The sequence below is a fragment of the Dysidea avara genome, chromosome 9 (assembly GCF_963678975.1).
Source record: "Dysidea avara chromosome 9, odDysAvar1.4, whole genome shotgun sequence".
NCBI lineage: Eukaryota > Metazoa > Porifera > Demospongiae > Dictyoceratida > Dysideidae > Dysidea > Dysidea avara.
Window position 1 is genome coordinate 21,221,561 of NC_089280.1, and position 21,440 is coordinate 21,243,000.

The 21,440-nt window shown below is 38.6% G+C and overlaps 1 protein-coding gene across 1 annotated transcript; it reads left to right on the top strand.

The window, feature by feature from the left end:
- The first annotated feature begins 178 nt into the window (after positions 1-178).
- Positions 179-21,181, top strand: LOC136267764 (leucine-rich repeat serine/threonine-protein kinase 1-like). Its single transcript, XM_066062931.1, has 22 exons — positions 179-462; positions 2,446-2,519; positions 4,601-4,639; positions 4,687-4,840; positions 4,890-4,949; positions 4,997-5,063; positions 5,166-6,641; positions 6,697-6,884; positions 6,943-7,088; positions 7,740-7,856; positions 7,911-8,157; positions 8,207-8,354; positions 9,675-9,787; positions 9,899-10,024; positions 11,154-12,493; positions 12,622-12,732; positions 12,785-13,090; positions 15,832-16,143; positions 16,203-16,334; positions 17,443-17,739; positions 19,771-20,446; positions 20,509-21,181. The coding sequence occupies exons 1-22, from the start codon at positions 297-299 to the stop codon at positions 20,835-20,837; spliced, it is 6,624 nt and encodes a 2,207-aa protein (XP_065919003.1). The 5' UTR covers positions 179-296; the 3' UTR covers positions 20,838-21,181.
- The last annotated feature ends 259 nt before the right edge of the window (positions 21,182-21,440 follow it).

Sequence of the window (21,440 nt, forward strand, 5' to 3'; positions counted from 1 at the left end):
GTTCCGTTCAGTGAATGAATCGAAATTAATGTCCACGATATAATTATTAGCATATTTTTTTTACGCGTTAGCATATAGAAGTTTACGGAAGGTCAATCATTTTCGTGTTACACTTCCAAGAATTCAGCAGGGGAATTACGTAATTATCATGATTTGTGTCGTCACGGGCGAGGTCACGGGACGTTTATTTCAAGAAAAGTACCTTTTTCCTTATTTGTTTGATACAAATGGTACCTGCGACAACGTGGATTTCATGCTAGAGTAGACGCGGCGTGATACGAAATCAATTCTGATTAATGGAAAAACAAGATTTCCTCAGCGCTGCAATCTACAACAACCGCGAGTTCATCGAAGAGTGGCTGGTATGCGATGATACTGCAAACGTGACCTTCCTAAGCGAACTGCTTCAAAAAGCTGCTCAGTATGGAAGTTTATCCGTCGTAGAGCTACTGTCTGCACTTGGTAAGATGATATGCACGTACGCACATGTGTACTCTAATTGTTCCACACACCCCAAAACAAGAAGGTAGCACTCCAGCATATCCTGTACTCCGATCTTTGTCCTTGGTCAAAGTGAGAAATAAGCCTTAAGCCTCGTGATAGTTGCATAATTTTTTACCAAATTCTAGTACAATTTCGTTCACATTGTTATTCTAAAAAGTATTGATCATATTATATGCTTTACTATAAGTCTGCCTGTCCTTTACTAACTGCAAATTTCCAGCTTGATTTATAGATCAGAGTGTAGGGTATAATGAAGTGCCACTCCCTTGCAAATTAAACAAGGTCACTGTTCACGTCTATTGTACACGCTTGTTCAAGCATTAATAGCTCATGTAATATTATCCCCAGATAATTGATTTCTTATCTTACTACCTGGTGTTTAGGGTTATTAAATATTTCTTACCAGCTTGTATGCATGTTATGTTTAATGGGTATCATTCCAGTTGGTCTTGTATATCAATTGTTGTCCTTGATCAAAGTTGAAAAATGTAGGAGTCTATACATCATCTTGCACAATCTGCACAAAGGATAGGGTGTATCCATTCACTGGAATGGATTACTGGACTGGCATATTTTTGGTTTTTGCACATTCTGTGGTAAAATTAATTGAGTCTCACAAGTCAAGGGTCCTGAGGGAACCTACAGCCCACTACTAAATGCTGAATATGAGCAGTAGAGTATGCAATAACTGTCTTTTAATATTTTCGCTGTGATTTATTATGTCCTACAACACTTATTCCCTACCCTGGTGTACAGTAATGCTGTAGGGAATGTATATCAGCAATAATTAACCAGCGATCGACTTGCCAGTTGACAGTATCCTTCAAGATATCCTTAGTGTGAGCTCAGGAATTGAGCTAGCATGGACGGACTTGTTTTCAGTACCGCAGGACGCAATGATTATAATTAAGCACACGCTGAAAAACTTTCTAATTGGTAAGCCTTTCTCCAGAAGTAAAGGTATTGCCATGCAAGACGATATTATATATAGCTTGCTCCTTGAGCTCACACTAAGGATATCTTGTCAACTGGCGAGTTGATCGCTGGTTAACTATTGCTGATATACATTCCCTACAGCATTACTATACACCAGGGTAAGGAATAAGTGTTGTAGAACACAGCGAAATTATTAAAACAGTTATCACATACTCCACTGCTCATGTTCAGCATGTAGTAGTGGGCTGTAGGTTCCCTCAGGACCCTTGGCTTGCGAGACTCAATAAATTTTAACCACAGAATGTGCAAAAACCAAAAATATGCCAGTCCAGTAGTCCAGTCCAGTGAATGGATACATCACAAAGGATAAGCCTTCTAAAACATTACTTTTCTTCTAGTGTGTTTGTAAAACCACATTCACATTGTAATTCTGTAACTATCAACTGTATGTAGTGTTTACAAATAATGCTCATCCTTTAATCTTCTTCATAAAATAAAATTTAAATAAATAAAAATAAAATTTATATAGTGCAATTAGTTACATGTGTAAACTATCAATCTGCCTAATATGGGCCCAGAAGAAACTTTTGGGCCATAGATGGTTCTATACCAGCAAGAGTACATAATATATATTTTTAGGAGAGTATCCAACGCCTGTATTACCCCTTCAAAATACACTGAGTAATAATTGTGCAACATTGTGTAACATATCAGAATATGAATATTTTAGTATAATTTCAGTAAACTCCAACACATGGCTTCTCCATGAAAGACTTGTTGATAGGCGTTGATATACCAAAGCGAAGACCTGCAAGCACTTCAAAGCCCTTATAGCTCTTGAAGCAAGTTATCACCTTTGGTGATGATGACTATTGCGTAACATTATTAGGCAGTGCCATGTTTTGAAGAGCAATACAGCATTGGATACTCTCCTAAATATATATATTATGTACTCTTGATACCAGCTAGCCCATTTTAGTATTTCTAAATTTTTTTATGATGTAGAAAATGTAAACGTGAATGAGCAACTGCAAGTGAGAGAAGGTTCTCCTCATTCAGATCTCAAGTGGGATGGCTGGGTATGTGTGATGTGTGTGTTGTGTGTATGGAGAGTCAGTGTTTTTTAATGCCATGTTGGTCAACATTCACAAGGTGATCCATGAGCAATGACTTTTAACTGGGTAAGCTAACAATGATCCCAAGGCTAGGTAAGTGCTGGTGAAGTAGTCGAAGTATTCTGGTCAAGTATTCTGGTCAAGCCCAGAATACTGCCTGATGTTATCACTTGTAATGTGTAGGTTTTGCTACAAAACACTGAAGTCTGCACTGGGTTCAATTATTGCTCCACCAGTTTCCACGCGTCTAAGCCGTTAACGCTGCCAATATAGGACTGGACTACTGGACTCAGCCTTTTTCACCAAATATTGGTCAACTGGCTATTGTTTGTTATCATACAGTACGATAGTAACTGTATAGTAGGTACCACAAAGGAGTAGGCGTGGCCCACGGAATAATATCACCCAAAAAAACAGCCTCAATTTTCCCTGACGACGATGAGGCAGTATTGGTTAGGTTAAACTAAGCCCAGAAAAGCTTTCAGATCGACCCAAAACACTTTCAAAAAGTTTCTACGGAATTTTAAAAATAATTTATTTAATGGAATTTTCTACTGACTGAGTAAGTAACTGACTGACTGATGCCTTCAGACAAGCGTAACTCGATAATGGCTAAGGCTACGGGCTTGATTTTTTCACTGTTCGACGTCGCTTCGACCCGACTGGTGCCTTTTGGCATACCGCAGTACGTACAATGCATTCTTCATGGACTTACCAGTGTCCTCCTCTGTGTCCCATTCATCTTTGCTGACAGCGAAAAGTGTCGATTTGGTGGTAGCACGTGATAGCTTCCCTTCGTAGCAGAAATCATCCGTATTTTTCGTAGTGGCTATTTTGATTGCAGAGGTACTTTTCGAACAGTTCTTGATTCATACTGCTGTGTAATGGGTTGAACATAGCAGACAATGAAGCGTAATCAGTGGATACCTCACTTTTCAGACGATAATTAATACTGGGACGCACGGCACCATTTCTTTCGGTGTGCGTGGATTGCAGAGGTGTCATTCTTGATCCGAAATGCTGTGTAACGGGTTGGACATAGCTGACAACGAAGCGTAATGGATACTTCACTTTTCAGACGATAATTAATATAGCTGGGGCGCACGGCGCCATTCAGATGCGGTATGCGTGGGTTCACCAGTCATATTAATTATTTCCAAAAGAAAGTTAACAAACAAGTACACAGAAAAATTTGGAATTTTCAACCAGAGTAGGGACCATAGCACATCGATAAAAAGTACTGAAACAAGTTTGAGTATAGTGCACGATATTAAATCACAATAAAACAATAAGAAGTGTTATATCCCTACTGTGCTCAAGTATTGTTTTACTGTGATTTAATATCGTGCGCTATACTCAAACTTGTTTCAGTACTTTTTATCGATGTGCTATGGTCCCTACTCTGGTTGAAAATTCCAAATTTTTCTGTGTACTTGTATATAATACGCTAATCTTATGTAGTTAGACCACTCCCACCTCCACACACAAAATAAGCAGTGTAGCATGTCAGCCTTGCCCAGCTACAACTATACATGGTGTATGTATCACCTACCAATGGATGGAATAGCAAAACAGTCACTTAATTTTGCTGACTCGGAGAAATGTTTGACTGTAAAATAGATGAGTATATACTTTCATGTAAGCTTTAAACACATTGATGTAGTTAACAGCAAGATGGAATGGCAATTTATACCTGCTCATTGTGTTAATTGTGCTAAAATGCACAGGGAGTGCAAAGTAGCCAGGTCTACTATATTAAATATAGCAATGACTGCAACTAATTGCCCTAATATGAACTTAAAAACAGACGAAAAACTTGAGTCCAGTAGTCCAGTCCACTAGTCCAGTCCACTAGTCCAGTCCAGTGATTGTATACAACCACCAATATTACGAGGTGTGCACTGGTAGTGTGACTATCCATTTTTGCTGTTGCCTGTCCCTTCTGAATAAGAAGGCCACATGACCTAGAGAAGGCAGCAGAGAAGAATGTGTGCGTGCGTGCATGCGAACATGTGTGCAATGTCATGTACTTGCTCTCTTCACAGACTGCATTACACTTTGCCTCAAGTGGATATGAAAAGGAGGTATGGTAAATTTAGCAATAATAGGCTATTCATATAATGTATCACAGGTGGAAGATAAAGAAAAACAAGAGAATGATTTGATGTTGACTATATTTGAACTGGTGAAAAATGGTGCAAACCCTACTATCAAGTCTGCCAGTGGCCAACAACCTAAACAATTAGCTTTCACTGTTGGATTTGCGTTAGGAGTCTTGTTAATTGGTAATACAAATAATTACACAAGGATGAATTCTATCTTATTTGCTTTTAGATTTATGTGAGAAGGCGTGGATACGTGAGCATCAAGATAAGGATGCCAACAAGACTTCAGGTACTGTATTGTCTCTGTGTGTAAAATTATTTTTTCTGCATCTTCAGTTGTAGATATCCAACAGCTGATGAAAGTAGAAACGTTGCCACAGCACTATAGACAACTTGCTTGTTGGTACGTACACAACTATGTCTATAATAGAATGTTGTGTATGGTTACCTGTTAGTATTGTTAAATTTAATTGTACTGTGGTCTATAGTATTTTGTTACACATAGGTCTTTTAAAACTGGGAAATTTGAGATTTTTGAGTGGATATTGGAGCTAGTTAATGACCCAAAGATCACCCAATATTGTATGGCAACAAATGAAGAAGATGGTGTCTCCTTGTATCATTTGGCTGCTTCAGCCGATAGCCCAGCAGCTTTGGAACTACTCCTGAAACACTTCAGCCCAGCTAAAATTGTAAACGTTAAACAGACAGTTGATGGAGACAATTGTGTTACTCCGTTGTCACTTATACTCTCCCATGGACATGTAAAACACATTGAAATGTTGATTAACTACAACCTGTACCATGCTAACACTGAAAAACTTGTAAAAATTGATTTTTCTAATACAAAAATTGAAGAATTCTCACTGAGTGTGTTAAATTTTTCTTCTGTTCAAACCCTCGTTCTTGACAAGACTGGCTTAAAGTCCTTAACATGGGATGGAATACTACCCATGCCAGACATAAAGGAACTGCAGTTAAAAGAGTTCAGAGCAGTTCACAATCAATTAACTGAAGTGCCTTCGGATCTGTTCACTTTTCCAAAGTTAAATAGACTGAGCTTGTCTCATAATCAGATAGAGAAGCTGCCTGAGAATTGGTGGCAAGGGCTTGTATTGGAGAATATCAATCTTTCAAACAACTTTCTTGGAGAGCTCCCATTACCAGACTATATGGAAGAAGAAGATACAGAGTCTGACTCAAACCGTCACAGTCTGTGTGGCAGGTCAGAACTGGTGTTCAATGATCTACCTAAAATCCCTACACACTATGGTGAAACAACCCAGGAAGAATTTTTCTCACCGTTGCAAAATCTCATGTTGAGTAACAATCATATAAGAACTTTTCCCAAGTGTTTATCTTGCTGTGTGCCAGTACTTAAGTACCTAGACCTGTCCCACAATCGACTTACAAAGGTTCCTTCCATCAATGAACTACCTCTTTCACTTGAAAGCCTTAATGTTAGTCACAACCAGTTGGGAGCTGAAGATGGTAGAATTTTTTCCGTTTCCTTTGAGAAGAGACCATGTACAGCTGCACTTCTACATGGAGATGAAAATCGAAGGTGTCACCATCGCAGTCACACAACATTACCAAAACTTTGCACCCTCAATTTGGGTAGCAACAAAGATTTAAAGGAGATTTTTGTGCACAGTCAGCTGCCAACTGTCGATGTTGATGCTAGCTTTTCATCAGGCAAGCAAATGAGCATTCATCTCTTCTTTCCGCACTTGTATAGACTCGATGTCAGCTACTGCAGTCTTACTGAACTGCCTAAATATTTCAGCAGAATGAATTTAGTTGATCAACTAAATATTAGCGGAAATACAAATCTTAAAATTCCCACTGAAATATGTCAGTTGCGAAACATGTTTGAATTTGAGTACAAAGATATTGATGATGATGAAATTGTGCCTAGACTAAACGAATTCAAACAGGTCAAAGATAAGGTTAAATTTTTAAATCCGCTGTATGGAATCAAGTATGTAATTGGTGTTTAATTTTTACATTACGTTAATTGATTTTGGTTTTCACAGGAATGATTGCACTTCACCTTCTGTCAAGCTCATATTTCTTGGCTCCAAAGGTCACGGACGATCAACACTTTTAAGGTTTCTCAGGTTAAACAAATTTGGCCCGACAACATCTGGTGCATCAAGTTTTTTCATGAGGTCTTTGTTTAATAATGAATGGAGTGAAGAGCCACACATTACAACTGTAACAGGTATGTATGTAATATTATGCTGTGCCGTATGTTACGCATGTGTAATGATACTCTCTAGAGTCAGGCATTACTAGTCCTACTGGGAATTTGGACATAGGCCTGTGGAATTGCAACTATCTTGATGGCCAGAAGTTGCAGAAAAAGACTTCCAGTCTTCCAAATGAGAAACCCATTTCTTTTTGTACATGGGATTTTGCCGGAGATGTAAGCACTACTCTGTAATTGTGACCGAATTTGCATACCCCAACACAATACCACAAGTCTTAACTACAAACCACAAAGGATTCATTAAAATGGATACAATACATGCATATATAAGTTTTTGAATGGGGAAATCCCAATATGATCACAGAGAAAGGCAACTTGGGGTAATTTACCTGTATATCCTGTTGGGGGCGCCAGACAGTATACAATTAACCCCCATTCTCTATAGGCCCAAACTTTGTATTCTGCCCTAGGTTCCCTAAAACATTAGGCAGTGTCTTTGTTTTCGTGCCATATACCAAAAGAAGAGAGGATAGAGTTTGTTTATGTTTTGTCTAAACGATATGGTTTTACCACTATTTTCATCTTTGTTTGTAATGTACAGGGTAAACCTACCAAGCAATGGATTAACCTGTAATAGCTAAAAGCAATGGTACTACAGTATACGAACCCCCCATAACCCTGCTACCTTTCTATTAAGTTCCTGTGACATTTTCCCTGTTTTTTGCTGTACAGGTCAGTGGAGTTTTCTGTATGGATAAATCTTTGGCCTTGTAGAAAAAATGTAGAGTGATTTGCAAAATGCTTATTATGTTGGGGTTCCAAGATGTTGTCACAATTTTGTTTACTTCAAGTGGTGTCCATTTTTAGGAGAAGTGCATTCAACAATGTTTCTTTACTCCTTCTGCTATTTATGTGATCTGCTTCAAAGCCACAGATGGTGTCCGAGGTGTTGTTGAATTAGAGGACTGGCTTTTAGCCATTAAAGTAATCACATACATCTATTGATATCTGTTACAATGACTTGTTTAATAACTACAGGCTAGGGCTCCAATGTCTAAGGTTGTGATTGTGGCAACTCACAATGACCAACTGTCTAAAAAGAGTAAAGAACGTGATAGGATTGGTGAAGCTGTCCATCGTCTGTATGACTCGAAGTCTAAGGTGTATCCTGAGATTAGTGCAGTAGAGTTTGTGGCGTGTCATGAAGGGAAGAGGGATTTTAGTGACATCATTAAGCTTACTCAAACCTTGTGTGACGTTGCAACAAAGATAGATGCTTCTTCTAGTACGCCTGTCATTTGTGGTGTTATTTAAATTAAATGTTACACTTTTAGCTTATCGAACAGGGCAGAAGGTGAAGCTGATGCAACAACAAGTTCCTATGGGATTTGTTGAACTGCAAGAACAATTTGTCGGTCAGAGAATAGCAAACAGTGACAGTCTTAAAGATGGTGCTCATATGCTTACCTGGAATGAACTGAAGTAAATATGTGTGTATGTGTGTGTACCATAATTTTAAAAGAGGCTCTTCTCTTCAAAATTAAATTTCCGAGGCCTGCTGTTTTTCAAAATAAATCACCACAATTAAAAGTAACCATGCGATCAAACATTTTGGCATGGACAATCGCTCATGTTTTAACTCAGTACTAGTGATTTTAACAGTTAAACAGTGTGTCAATAGCCAGTAAACAGCTTATCTAGAACTGCCATTCCATTGTTTAGAATTGGTGCCAATTGCTGCTATTCTAGCATAGGCATGATCAAGCCAGTGATTTGTTCCACTTGAGATTCCTCCGTCTTCTTCTCATAGGAATAGAAATTATTCCATCAGTACACTGTAAGGCAAACATTCACATACGTATATCTTTTGTAGTGTGTGACACGAATTTCTGTTTATTTGAAATCCACTGACTTCGAAATATGCACTCTTCAAAATTTATAACCTTCTTAATTCAGATTCTTCTGCAAAATTTTCTGCTTCAAAAATAGCCCACTATACAGTGTGTGTGTGTGTGTGCGTGTGTGGGTGGGCACGTGTATACATGGATGTTGGCAAATTTTCTACTTTAAAAATAGCCCACTATACAGTGTCTGTGTGTGGAAGGGGGGGCGTGCGTGCACTCCTTTGGTTCTACAAAAAATATATATATATTTTTTGAACTCTGCGCATGGATGAGATGGGATGTATATAGTAGATTATCTGAGACTGTCACATATATTAATATACGTATACCCTACAAAACCACACACACACACACACACACACACACACACACACACACACACACACACACACACACACACACACACACACACACACACACACACACACACACACACACACACACACACACACACACACACACACACACACGCACGCACGCATACACACACACACACACGTCACATTCATTTGTTTATGATGAAATAGGCATAACAAGGATTGTCATTATTTCTTTATTTGAAATGCCTTCATATTTATACACAAGCAATATAGGGCTAAAACTATACCTTGCACAATTCATGGTGAACATTTAAAGCCAAATTCCAACTTGGTAGACCAATGAAAACCAAAGTTATGGCTGCGAATGTAAACTTCTGTAGTTTATTTTCAGTATTCAATTTCTTTGTTCTCCCTTTTGTCTTGCGTTATAGTTCCAAAGCAACTTACCACAATAGGCTGAACCCATTCTTTAGACACTGTAGATAATATTGAAAGAGTAAACAGAAATTTGGAAAGCATGTATGCAGGTTTTGTTGGTATATAGTTTAGTTGTTACATATTTTTATGCTCACTTCCAGACAAACTCTGAAAGAGAGGCTAACGTACTTAGTACCATCATCAGTTCATTTTATGGATGAAACATTTATGAATGAGATTGTTGAAGATGCTGTCAACCACCTTATTAGCACCGGTATGCAGAGTTGTGAACCTTAGCTTGCTGTATTAATACTTTTTAATACTTTACACTGGCCACCTTTTTTGTGTGTGCATGCATGATTGTAGTTATTCGTTTCATTGCCAGGAACACTGATTCATTACAACTCACCAGCATTGAGTAATCTTTACTTTGTTGATCCTCCGTGGCTTTATGATTTACTATCATCAGTTGTGACAATGGATTATTGTGTCTCTGTGGTGTGGGACAGAGGTATGTAGATAAGTTTCTAATATTCATAAACCATATTAATTTTATCATACAATACTGTATAGTAGGGATCCCCCAAATGAAATGGTGCCACCAAAAATCATCATAGAGTTAACATATTGAAAACCTAATACAATTGTATTTTTAAAAAGTCACAATTTTTGGTGTGCATAGTCACAAGGCTAGAGGCTAAACAATACATTGTACCACCACCATTTTACACCACAATACTTAACTCACATGTGCTTTTTGAGGTTCTGACAAGTGTCTGCCCTGTGTGGTTTGTTTGTTTGTTTGTTTATTTATCTTCAGTCATTCTGGTCATTATCTTCATGCAATGAAATCGAGACATTAATTTTTCAACACTTTCCTTGAGGAGCATATTTGGATGCCATAAAATTATTTGAAGTGCTTACACCACCTGACAATGGACTCCCAGTAGATGGCTGTAGCTGCATGGTAGGCTTGACCTGGCCCCTTAACAATCTAGCTAGACTAACAACAGTCAAGCATGGAGACCACACCTTTTAATGGCCTAATTTCTTGAGCACGGTGACCACACCCCATAGTGATCTAGTGGTACTTATAGCAATCAATCACAGTGATCACTTTCCTTATTAGGATAGCTGCATTTATGATAGCATGGTGAAAAGGGCATTGCGACCATGTCTCTCTCGCTCAAATAAAGCAGTCACCCAATGCAACCATCATGTACAACACTATAATAGAGCAGTCGCACATGTAAATCATAACTGTATACTTAAAAGGGAAGGAGGGATCCAAGCAATAAAGGTTAGTGAAACAACAAGATATGAATGACGTAACTTAGTAGTAAAATCCCTACTTCGGTCAAACAGATATGACATGCCAATGTAGGGATTTCCCACCAAGCTATGTTGTAATACCATCAGTCATATCTCTTACTTCACTACTTTTATTGCTTGGATCCTGCAATTAATAAGTTTTAAATGTGCAATCGGTATGTATAGAAGCTGTTTGCGAAGTGATTAGGACCAGGTGTTTAAATGAGCCTGGCATCTGTACAGACGTTGCCATGTGTGTATTCTATGTGAGATGGCTATGCTCAAGGTGATGAGTATGACCAAACTGTCCCTAATGTTTTCACATACAGGTGGTAGGCACAATGGAAAACTGAGCAGGGTTCAACTGGAGCAAACCTTGGGTGATCGTGGATTACTTCCAGAGTATGTTGGTTCATTTATTAAACTGCTTTGTAACTTTGAAATTGCTGTACCCCTGGATGCTGACACACTGCTCATTCCTTCTCTCATTGATGAGGAAGCTGATAAACGTTCTCATGCAACTTTCAAGTATACTTTCCCACGTCAAAATGTGAAGAAACATTTGAGCGAAGATTTGAATATGCAATCTTCTATTTATGCTGCCAAGGTGTTGCCTGCAGTTGCTGGAATAGTTCATGCAAAGCGACAGCTGACTTTGCATTCCACTGGAGTATGCTATCGTAGAATAGTCCTATTACACCATATTCCAATTAGTTTTTGGCCACGGTTGTTAGCCAGGTGTCTATCATCTGCCAGTCAATTTTACAAGATAATTTTAAACAACTGTGTCCCAGACATGCCATTCCAACGACTAGCCAATCCAGGAGATGTTGTTATTGGTCATATACCCTGTCAGTGGTTCTACTGGAAAACTGGAATAATGCTGGATTTTGATAACAGAACCCTGCTGTTTGTCAGTAACCTTGTTAATCCAAATGTGGTCGATGAAAACGGAAACAGGCAGGCATCAAGCTCCACTGTGGAAAAGATCAGAAAGATGGGGCTTTGCATTACAGGACAAGACTGGCTACAGAGTTTTTCAATGTTCAACAATGGATTTGAAATCAATGTTCCTGACTACATGTTGGAGTCACGCTCAACCAATCATCGAGGCCCAAAACGTGTTTCAAGTCTATTGAGTGCACAAATTATGTCTCACGTTTTAGAGGTAATTGATGAAGTGTTGAAGGAATGGTTTGAAGGTGACTCGGGTTTGTACTCAAGTGCCAATACAGTCATTCAGCAGTTTGTTCCTTGTCCACATTGCTTTGGAGATGGTGAGACCCCTATGGAAAAGCAGCTTAAAGAAGAGGATGGCTTTAATATCAAACTCGATGGGACAGGTGTGGATAGATCACTTGAATTATCTGGCTCCATTCCTGGTCGAAGGATTGTAACAATTGCTGGCACATCCCCTGTGATCGAGAAGAAAGTTCCTAATGCATGGCCATACAAGGCTCCCAACTGTCTAGAAGAAGAAACGGACTTGTTTAAGGGATTTCCTGGCCGTGGTCGTAGTAACAGCATGAATAAAATCTCATGGAATTTAGGAACTGATGCACCAGCTGGGTTTACCTTTAAACATTGTATATGGGCTGCGGATAATATTGGCAGAATTATGTGCCCTCATCATAGTGCCATAAAATTGTCAGATCTCATTCCTGATGTGGTAAGATATTCTCTTTGTTAGTGATGTCTTAGACAGTACACACACACACACACACACACACGCACACGCACACGAACACACACACACACACAGACTTTATGTAGTCACTATGTTATACTACATTACAGATGTTCAGGGATATGTTACATACCACAATTGATAAAAGTGCTCTTAGAGGCAAGCATGAACTATTGGGGAAAGGAGGTTTTGGAACAGTGTACCGAGTCAAGCTTTATAAGGTTACAAACTCCTGTAGCCTGTGTTTCATATTTCATAATACTTATATTGTAGGAAGACACTGGTGATCTTGAGGATGTGGTGGTCAAAGTAATATCCACACATGCTCACAATATGATGGGGGGGCCATCAGAGTCACTAGAGCTAATCGTTGATAAGTATGCTGACATCCGTCTAGAGTTGAACAAGCTGTGCTCTTCCTCACACAAGTACATAGTTCATTTTATTGGGATGACAATGGACCCTTTAAGCTTTGTGATGGAGTGGGCCCCACTCGGTAGCTTTAGGAAGATACTAACGGACTACAGAGAAGCGAGATGTATCTTGTGTCCAGAATCAGTGTTGCTAAGTATTCAACAGGTTTGTGCATAATCTGTGTACGCTGATTTTGTGTATGTGTTTGTGTGTAGTGTATGTGGTACAGGTATGTTGTATGTCTATGTATACCGGGGTGAATTAGGGGGTGGGGGGTTCCATGGAACCCCCCCTATTGGAAAGTAGACTTCAGTATTATTGTTATCTCTTGGATCAACTCTTAAATTAACCACACAGCATGTTCAAATGCATGATTGGCCTAATTTGAGAAATTATTGGGCAGCCCAGAACGGGGCTGAGTGAAGTGCCTGACCAAGTTAGTGCATAGCATTCTGCATTAATATTGTGATCTCATCACCTTAGCCATTAAGTAGCGAGCATAATTCTAGTCAAGCAGCTTCACTGCTCCCTGTTAGTCCTGGGTTACTGGGTGTATGCATGTATGTCCGTATGGGTGGGTGGGTGTTTTCAGTATGATGGGCTGCTATTCAACTGATAGAGCTGGATAGAATCTGCGACTCCAGTACTCTCATCTGCACCTTGAGTTGGCTCCAATACTTTTGACTGCGCCTTGAGTTGAGTGTGTATATGCATAGCTATGAATAGTAATGCTGCATGGTGCACATGACCCATTGTCACCCCTATACTTCCCGTTATGATCAATGATGTTAACTTTTATTTATTCGTAGTTCACCAATTATTTTGTAATTAATCTCTTATGTTGCTATGCATTGGTAAGGAAGCATATCTCGAGCAAACCACAAATTACATACAGAAGTATCTTTTTAACTGTTTTATATTTTGTCTATCGTGTTTTCATATGCAAATTCTCTACACAAAGCTTTATGCTGCTCTTAATTTTTGTTCGCATAGAAAGGGGATACACCCTCTTTCAACTCGAGACCATTCCTGGTAGCTTATGAGGCCTGTTACATTGTTTTGTAGTTGTTATACGCCTGTTACAGGATGTAGGCTAGTCCCTAGTGAACTGATTCACCTGGTTTCAGTTACCGGCCACACACCCTTCAAGTAAACACAACGAAAATAGAAAGTTAAGTTTTAGTACAGTACGTAAACAGCCTTTACTCATCGAATGAAGGTTTATTTTCTGTAGCTCAAAGTCTGTTTGCTCACGTGGGTGTTGGACAGATACACATACACACAGACGCACGATTTTTGCCAAACCAATTCAGGAAACCAGGCGTGAACCCACAACCGACCTTCGCCTGGTTTAAAAATAACCAGCCTCGTAATACCTTCATGGCACCTTGGCAGTATAGCCAAGCCCAAAAGTGCCTTCAGTACAACCTGAAATGCATACAATTGGTTGTTACAATTTTTTTTTTAATTTAGAGGAATTTTCTACTGCCTGAATGACTTACTTACTAATGCCATCAGACAAGTGTAACTCAATAACAGCTATGGCTATAGGCTTGATTTTTTCACTGTTCGACATTGCTTCAGCCCAACAGGTACCTTTTGACATACTGCAGTATACAGTACATGCATCATGAACTTACCTGTGTCCTCTTTTGTGTGATTTAGACAGCACAAGTGTGGCTTCCCTACATTTGTAACAGAGATCATCTATTTTTTTCTGTAGTGATTGCGAAGGTACTTTTCAAAGTATTCTTCATTTGTAATGCTGTGCAATGGGGCTGAACATAGCTGAAAGCAAAACTCAATGTCCACTTCTACCAGTAATTGACATATGGGGTGCACAGTAAGTCTGACACCATTCTTTCTTTTGATGCGGCATGTGTGCGGATCCACCAGTCATAATTATGTTACAAAAAAGCAGGGAAAATTAGAAATTCTATGATCTGTATTTGCACAAATTTTTTCTTGTGCTTGTATTACGTACCATATAGCTGGTAATTTTCGAAAGGTTTTTGTTTTCGGATATTTCGAAGAGGCCCTTCTCTTCGAAAATAAATTCCCACGTCCAGTTGTTTTTCGAAAATAAATTCCCACAAGTGAAAGCCGCAACCGTCTAACTTTTGGTGATTCGTTCGTGTATTCCTCGAGTTTTAGCTCAGTATTACTGATGGTAATGGGTAAACTGTATCATTACTGTACCAATAACCAGAAAACAGGTGATCCAGAATGGGAATTGATGCCGTCAGCTCTACAATCTATGGTGATTAGGATACTATGAGCTAGCTATGATCGAGTGTGATCGTGCCAGTGAGTTCACTCCCCCCGAGACTCCCTCAGTCTTCTCTCCAATGCACAGGAATGGGGATTATTCCATCAGTAAGTCAGTTTTCGGCAAACATTCACACATCTTCATAATTTATGACACGATTTTCTGTTTATTTGAAATCCATCCGGACTTCGAACTATGCAGTCTTCGAAATTAAAATCTTTCGAAATTCATATTTTGCTTCTTGTACGAAAATTTCTGTTTCGAAAATAACCCGCTATACGATATTTCATGAGCTGCTGCAACCAAATAGAGTAAAACAAAATCGGTTTACTAGACAAAAATACTTATTGAAAACACTTATAGTGACAAAACAATCATTTTACCGCCTTTGCTATGAAATATTAGCTAGACTGAAGCTACAATAACCCATGTTCCAAAGTAGAACCCCCCTTTTTAGGATCCCCCTGTTTGTCTAGTGTATATGTCTTCTGAAATACTGTTGTGAATCTGTGGCTATAGTCTTTAAAATGTTTTTATTGCTCCAAATATTTTCTGCTTTTATACACATGACAAATACCTCATGTACAGTATGAAAATCTGCGATACACCAGTTTGTAATATATTTTTTTTAACATAGGTATCTTGTGCTTTGGATTACCTCCATCAAGAAAAGAGCATTGTGCACTTTGATATTAAGCCAGACAATGTGTTAGTGTTTCAATTTCCACCACACGGGCATCAGTGCTATGCACAGGGGAAACCCCTGAAATCAGTTTCATGTGTCCACTGCAAGGGGATAAGTGATAATCCCGGAGTTTTGGTAAAATTGGCTGACCTTGGAATATCAGCATTTGTTGGACCAGGAGGGTTTCATCGAAAATTGGCCACCCCCGGTCACACTGCCCCTGAGGCTATTAGGCACATGGGGAAAGAGCAAATGACAGAAAAGGTTATACAGTATATAAATAGAATTGTGTACTGGATACTGGTATTGTGTTCTACATTTAGGTTGACATATTTTCACTGGGTGTGTCACTATATGAGTTGATGACACTTCGGGAGCTCCCACCAGAAGGTGTTCATCATGCATCTTTTGATACAGAAATGGAGAAGGGGAGGAGACCACAATTTATATCAGTGGTAAGATGAATGTTTGTGTGAGTGTTGTGTAGTGCATGTGTGTGTGTTAGTGTGTATTGGTTGGTGGCTTTCAAGGGCAGTGCAAGGCAATCCTGACACCACCTTGTCTCCACCACATTAACATGCTCACCAATATGAGGAAGGTAACGTGTATGTGCACAAGCACACGTACACACTATACACGCAGGTGCATGCATGCACACACTAACACACACACACACACGGCTTGCTTCATGCTTATCATCCTGCTTTAGAGCAAACATTTGCTCCTGCAGATCAGGTCCCTGCTTGTTTATCCACTTTTCTGGGCGTGCTCTTGCCCAGCCTAAGAAAAGCTTTTCTTAATATTTTTTTTAGCATTCTGACGGATATCTCTTATAGAGAGGGCATGAAAAATTGATTCTCTGATGGGTAAAGATTGATCCACAGAATTAAAGCTGAACAACTAAAACACTTACCGTGTGTGTAAATATGTTACTGTGTAATAGTGCTGGGACAAAGCTTTGAATGTTTCGTGGGTTCGAAGGTTAAGTAAACTTCGAATTTTAAAACTATCCTTCAAAGCTTCATAATGCACTCATAGCCTACAAAGAATTATAAATAAACGTCATTATCTTCATTGCAGCTGTTTATTCATTTTGCATGATTGATGTTCGTGTTCATGATCAAACTTCATGTGCCATGCCCACTTTTTTACCATAGGTTGCTACTGTTAGCCATTTTACCTATGCATGATTGCAGTATAGCGGACACACCAATTTGTAATTGATTGCGTCATTCAGTACCGCTGCTATGCAATTTCTAAATGCTTACAAACCTATTAAATAGGATTAGAAAGATAAAACTTTAGAAGGATACAAGAAAACTTGTAACTTGAAAGCTAACACCAAAACTTCAAATGTTCGAACATTTTGTTAGTGGATGTTTGAAGCTAAATTTCACTATTTGTCCCTGTGTAAATGTCCTTTTTTTTTGAGAGTTCACATTTAAATGGTGGTGGTATAATTGTGTGTGTGCGCGCGTGCGTATGTGTGCACGCGTGCGTGTGTGTACTCATATGTATAATTCACAGTCATTATATCAGTAAATATCTGTTGTGTTGTTTTAGGACCCCAAGTACCCTCAGGTGTTATATGACTGTTTGGTTAGTTGCTGGGCTCAGGAGTACATCAATCGACCAAGTGCTGAGGAACTGACAAACCTTATGGTACCAGAAAACCTGTCAATTGTCAACTCATACAATCTTGGTGACCTACAAGTCACTGATGTGTTAGTAGTGACAGCAGAAGATGGCGATGCATCCCTGTGGATTGCCAGTAATCTCTTTCACAAAGAAATAGAAGAAAATGTCTTGTCTATCTATACTCTTGTTGATTCTGAAAGTGGTCCCAGTTTTAAAATGGACGTAAGTAGTGCTGTACACCAGTAGTGCTGTACACCAGTGTGCAATTAACTGGTTATTAACTGGTGTTGTCTAGGTCACCCAATAACCAGTGAAGAAACCTTTAAACTGGTTATTGCCCACCCACTTGGTAAACCATAAATTATCTCTGCTGACAAGTGTTAACATCATAACATGACCTCAAAGCATGTGTAAATATGCGATTGTAATAACTGTCATTGCAAGACAGGATGTTGATGGTTCCTTTGGTACCACCCTAAACCTTCCAGCAGGCTTGTTGAGTACATATTATGTCTGCCAATATACACACAAACCAATTGACCCATTATTGCCAATTATTGGTAGGCAATTAACCAGTGACAAAAATATTGTAGGTGTACAGCACTAGATGTAAGTTAGTAGTGCATTGTTGTACAGGTGCATATACAGAGCTGTGTGATATGATATCGACTACACACCTGATATGTAGGATTGAAAATGAAGAAACGTCACAGCATAGTTTACATTCACAGTTTTGTACAATAATCATTTTACTGCTGGCAGGTAGTACTTTCTAGAAGTCTTTTTAGCACCACCACAACTAGTTGGAACCCTTTCTCACAGATATGCATACAGCATTCTATATTACTATTATTGTTTAGTTCAGTAGTGCTATATAGTATCAAGAGTTCATAATATAATTATATTATGAACTCTTGATAGTATGTAGTACCGTATAGTAGGGGCGGATCCAGACTTATGGAAAGGGGAAGTCAAAATGCACTGAGGCACTACATTGTCTGGTTTGGTAAGGTGAGACCAAAAAGAAAAAAAGGTCAGCCAGCTGACAATAGCTGCCCACCTTACCAACTACGCATTTATAGTTGATAAAGTACATTAAAATCCTTACATACACACTGCTTTTATTCTGTGACTGCTCTATTAGAGTATCTCGATCTTGGTGTATGAAAAAATTTTGGAGGGGGGGTCAAGAGCCCCCCCCTGTATCCACCCCTGCCGTATAGTAGGAAACTTTGGAGGTATAAACTTCGATGAAATCTGATTGGCAAAAAAACTTAGGAGAATTGCTGTGCTTTGTCACGTTTCACTACACATTGCATATAGATAACAATGGCTGGAAATATACTTTGACGGAAAAAAATTGGCAAATGAAAAGATAACTCACCAAGTTTGTCAATGTTTTATACTGCCAAAGTTTCGGTATTTTGAAGGTTTGCTTTTTCCCACCAAGTTATGTCCAGCACTGTGGTAATGATCTGTATTATGTAGCTTATAAAATTCCTTACATTGTATGATGGGCACTCTTTATTTGCCATATAGGTAATAGACCATGTGCATATTCTACGTAGGTATAAAATCATGTGCACACAATAAGATGACTTTGAGGGCAAAAAGAGTATGGGCTTTATGCTATCGGGGCTTAATCGCCCCCCTAGGTTTATAACTAAAGCCTTAAGAAATGGAAAGGTTTAATCGATCCCAAAGTTGTATAATCGAATGGTCATCAATATTCAATGGCATCACAGTAAAAATTCACCAAAATTGAGTATATTTATGCCTAATTTCCCTGGGGGAGCATGCCTCAGACCCCCTAGAATCCGAAGTAGCTTACTTTGCCTCTCCCCCCCCCCCCCCAGCTTAATATTCTGGGTTGATCTCTGGCTATGAAAATTTTAATGTGCTGGAAGATAGAATATTTATATGATAACAGAAAGTTACTAGGTACAGTAAAGGCACACAACATAATTAATTTTTCCATAGCAAGTTATTCTGGGTTCTGCGCTTAAATATTTTTGGCCCTCACTGTGCCTGTAAAACATCATAGAATGCCATAGCAACCTTTTATGAGACCATACCCCAGATCGTACGTGGTCTATAGGTATCATGACAATTGCTTCAATTTCTTTATCTTTGTTTCAAATATTGCAGAACACTAGCTTCAAGAATACAATGAAAACTCTTGTGGTAGACACTTGTGTTATTTTTCAGATGTTTTGGGTTTCAGTATATGGTACTAAATCTCCCCAATATTAGGTCTATCGCACAACACTGAAGAGTTGTATTAAGTCACTATGCCAAGTTGATGATAAACATGTTTGGATTGCTTGTGAAGGTGGCAGCATTGCTATTTGCCAGATTGAAACATTTGGCATTTTGAAATACTGTTCATTTGAGGAACTAAAACAGCATGGCCAATCTCTTCGTGTCATGCTCACTATTGCCGACAACTTGGTCTTAGCGGGATACTACCATGGAATGTTAGCCTTCATTGAGAACAATGAATCCATTCTTGATGTTGAAGGAAGTTCAATGCTTTACTCTATGATGTCTACAATTAAAACTACGTGCTTGGAAAATATTGGGTGCTTGAATACAATAGAATCATTTGAGAAAGATGGAGGGCAACAAGTTATATGGTGTGGCTGTGATGAGGGTCTCATTTATGTGGTAGAATCACTTTCCACTTGGGAAGAGAACTTTAAGAATCATCAAATGAAAGACCTTGCAATAAAGCCAATAAAAGTTGATTCACTTTCTGACCAGCTTGATCCTAAGTTAGGAATTGTCCAGTTGAAATCTGTGTTCTCAACATCTGTGGAGAAGGTTGTAGTGTATGCTCTACATGGAGACTGTGATAACAGTACTTCTGTGATTAGCTGTTGGTTTACTGACCAGACATTACATAGAATTATTAACTTACAAAACCCAGGTATATTATTCTTTTAATAAACATTGCAATATTTTCTTACCATGTATGTCTTTTTATTTTAGTTGTCACTATATTTCCCCAGTCAACTGGCATCTATTTTGCCGAGTATGGTGGAAACCTTTTTGTCCTTGATTCAGATGGAGAAAGGACTCCTTTACCAGGCTATCACAACAGTACAACAGTGTATCTGACCTCCATGCACGCAAGCATCACTTTGAATGGCTGTGTATCCAGTATAGGTCACCAACAGGATCCTTCAACAAATGATGTACCATGTAGAATGTTGATCAGTGTTGGCAGGGGTTGTGGTGGTCCATTACAACAGTATTCACAACTAAGCACTAGTAAACTGGATACCACTTATGCCATTTTACATACTATACCATTTTAAAGGCACTTAGAGATAATTTTTATAGCAATTTTTATGTCTAGTTTTTGCACTGATGTTATACAATATTCTTTCCACATTTAGTCATTGTACCAGTTGTACAAACACTGAGCCATTGTACAATATCAATACATACAGTAAAGTCACAAAATTGTTTATATAGTTTATGTTTTCTAGTTGTAGTTATCCTCTTCAAATAGTTTTTTTTTTTCATTCCATTCTTGTGTTACTCTTCTTTCCTTTACCATCACCATCATTGTCTTCATCTATTACTTAAGTTATTGGGGATGTAACAATATTACAATATATTGATATATTGCAATATTTTCTACCACAATACAATACAATATTGTCATTGCTGTATTGCAATATACTGCAGAGCTGTGGCTTGTGGATAATTACCAAGGACCGGAAAGTAATAATTGATGATTTATTGATGACCAGAAGCTATACCCTGAACATATAACACTGATAATACAGTACTACTAGCCTAGCTACTTGTAAATGCATTTGATGAGGGTTGCTTGACCTGTGGGTATACTGTCTGCTGTACTTCAGCATACAGATATGGGCTTTTTAAACAATTGCAAAATTCACTTTACCACA

Coding starts and splice junctions, on each gene's coding strand:
- LOC136267764 (XM_066062931.1), top strand. CDS start 297: ATGGAAAAACAAGATTTCCTCAGCGCTGCAATCTACAACAACCGCGAG. Junction 5,064..5,165: donor TATAGACAACTTGCTTGTTG/GTACGTACACAA, acceptor TGTTACACATAG/GTCTTTTAAAACTGGGAAAT. Junction 10,025..11,153: donor CTCTGTGGTGTGGGACAGAG/GTATGTAGATAA, acceptor TTTCACATACAG/GTGGTAGGCACAATGGAAAA.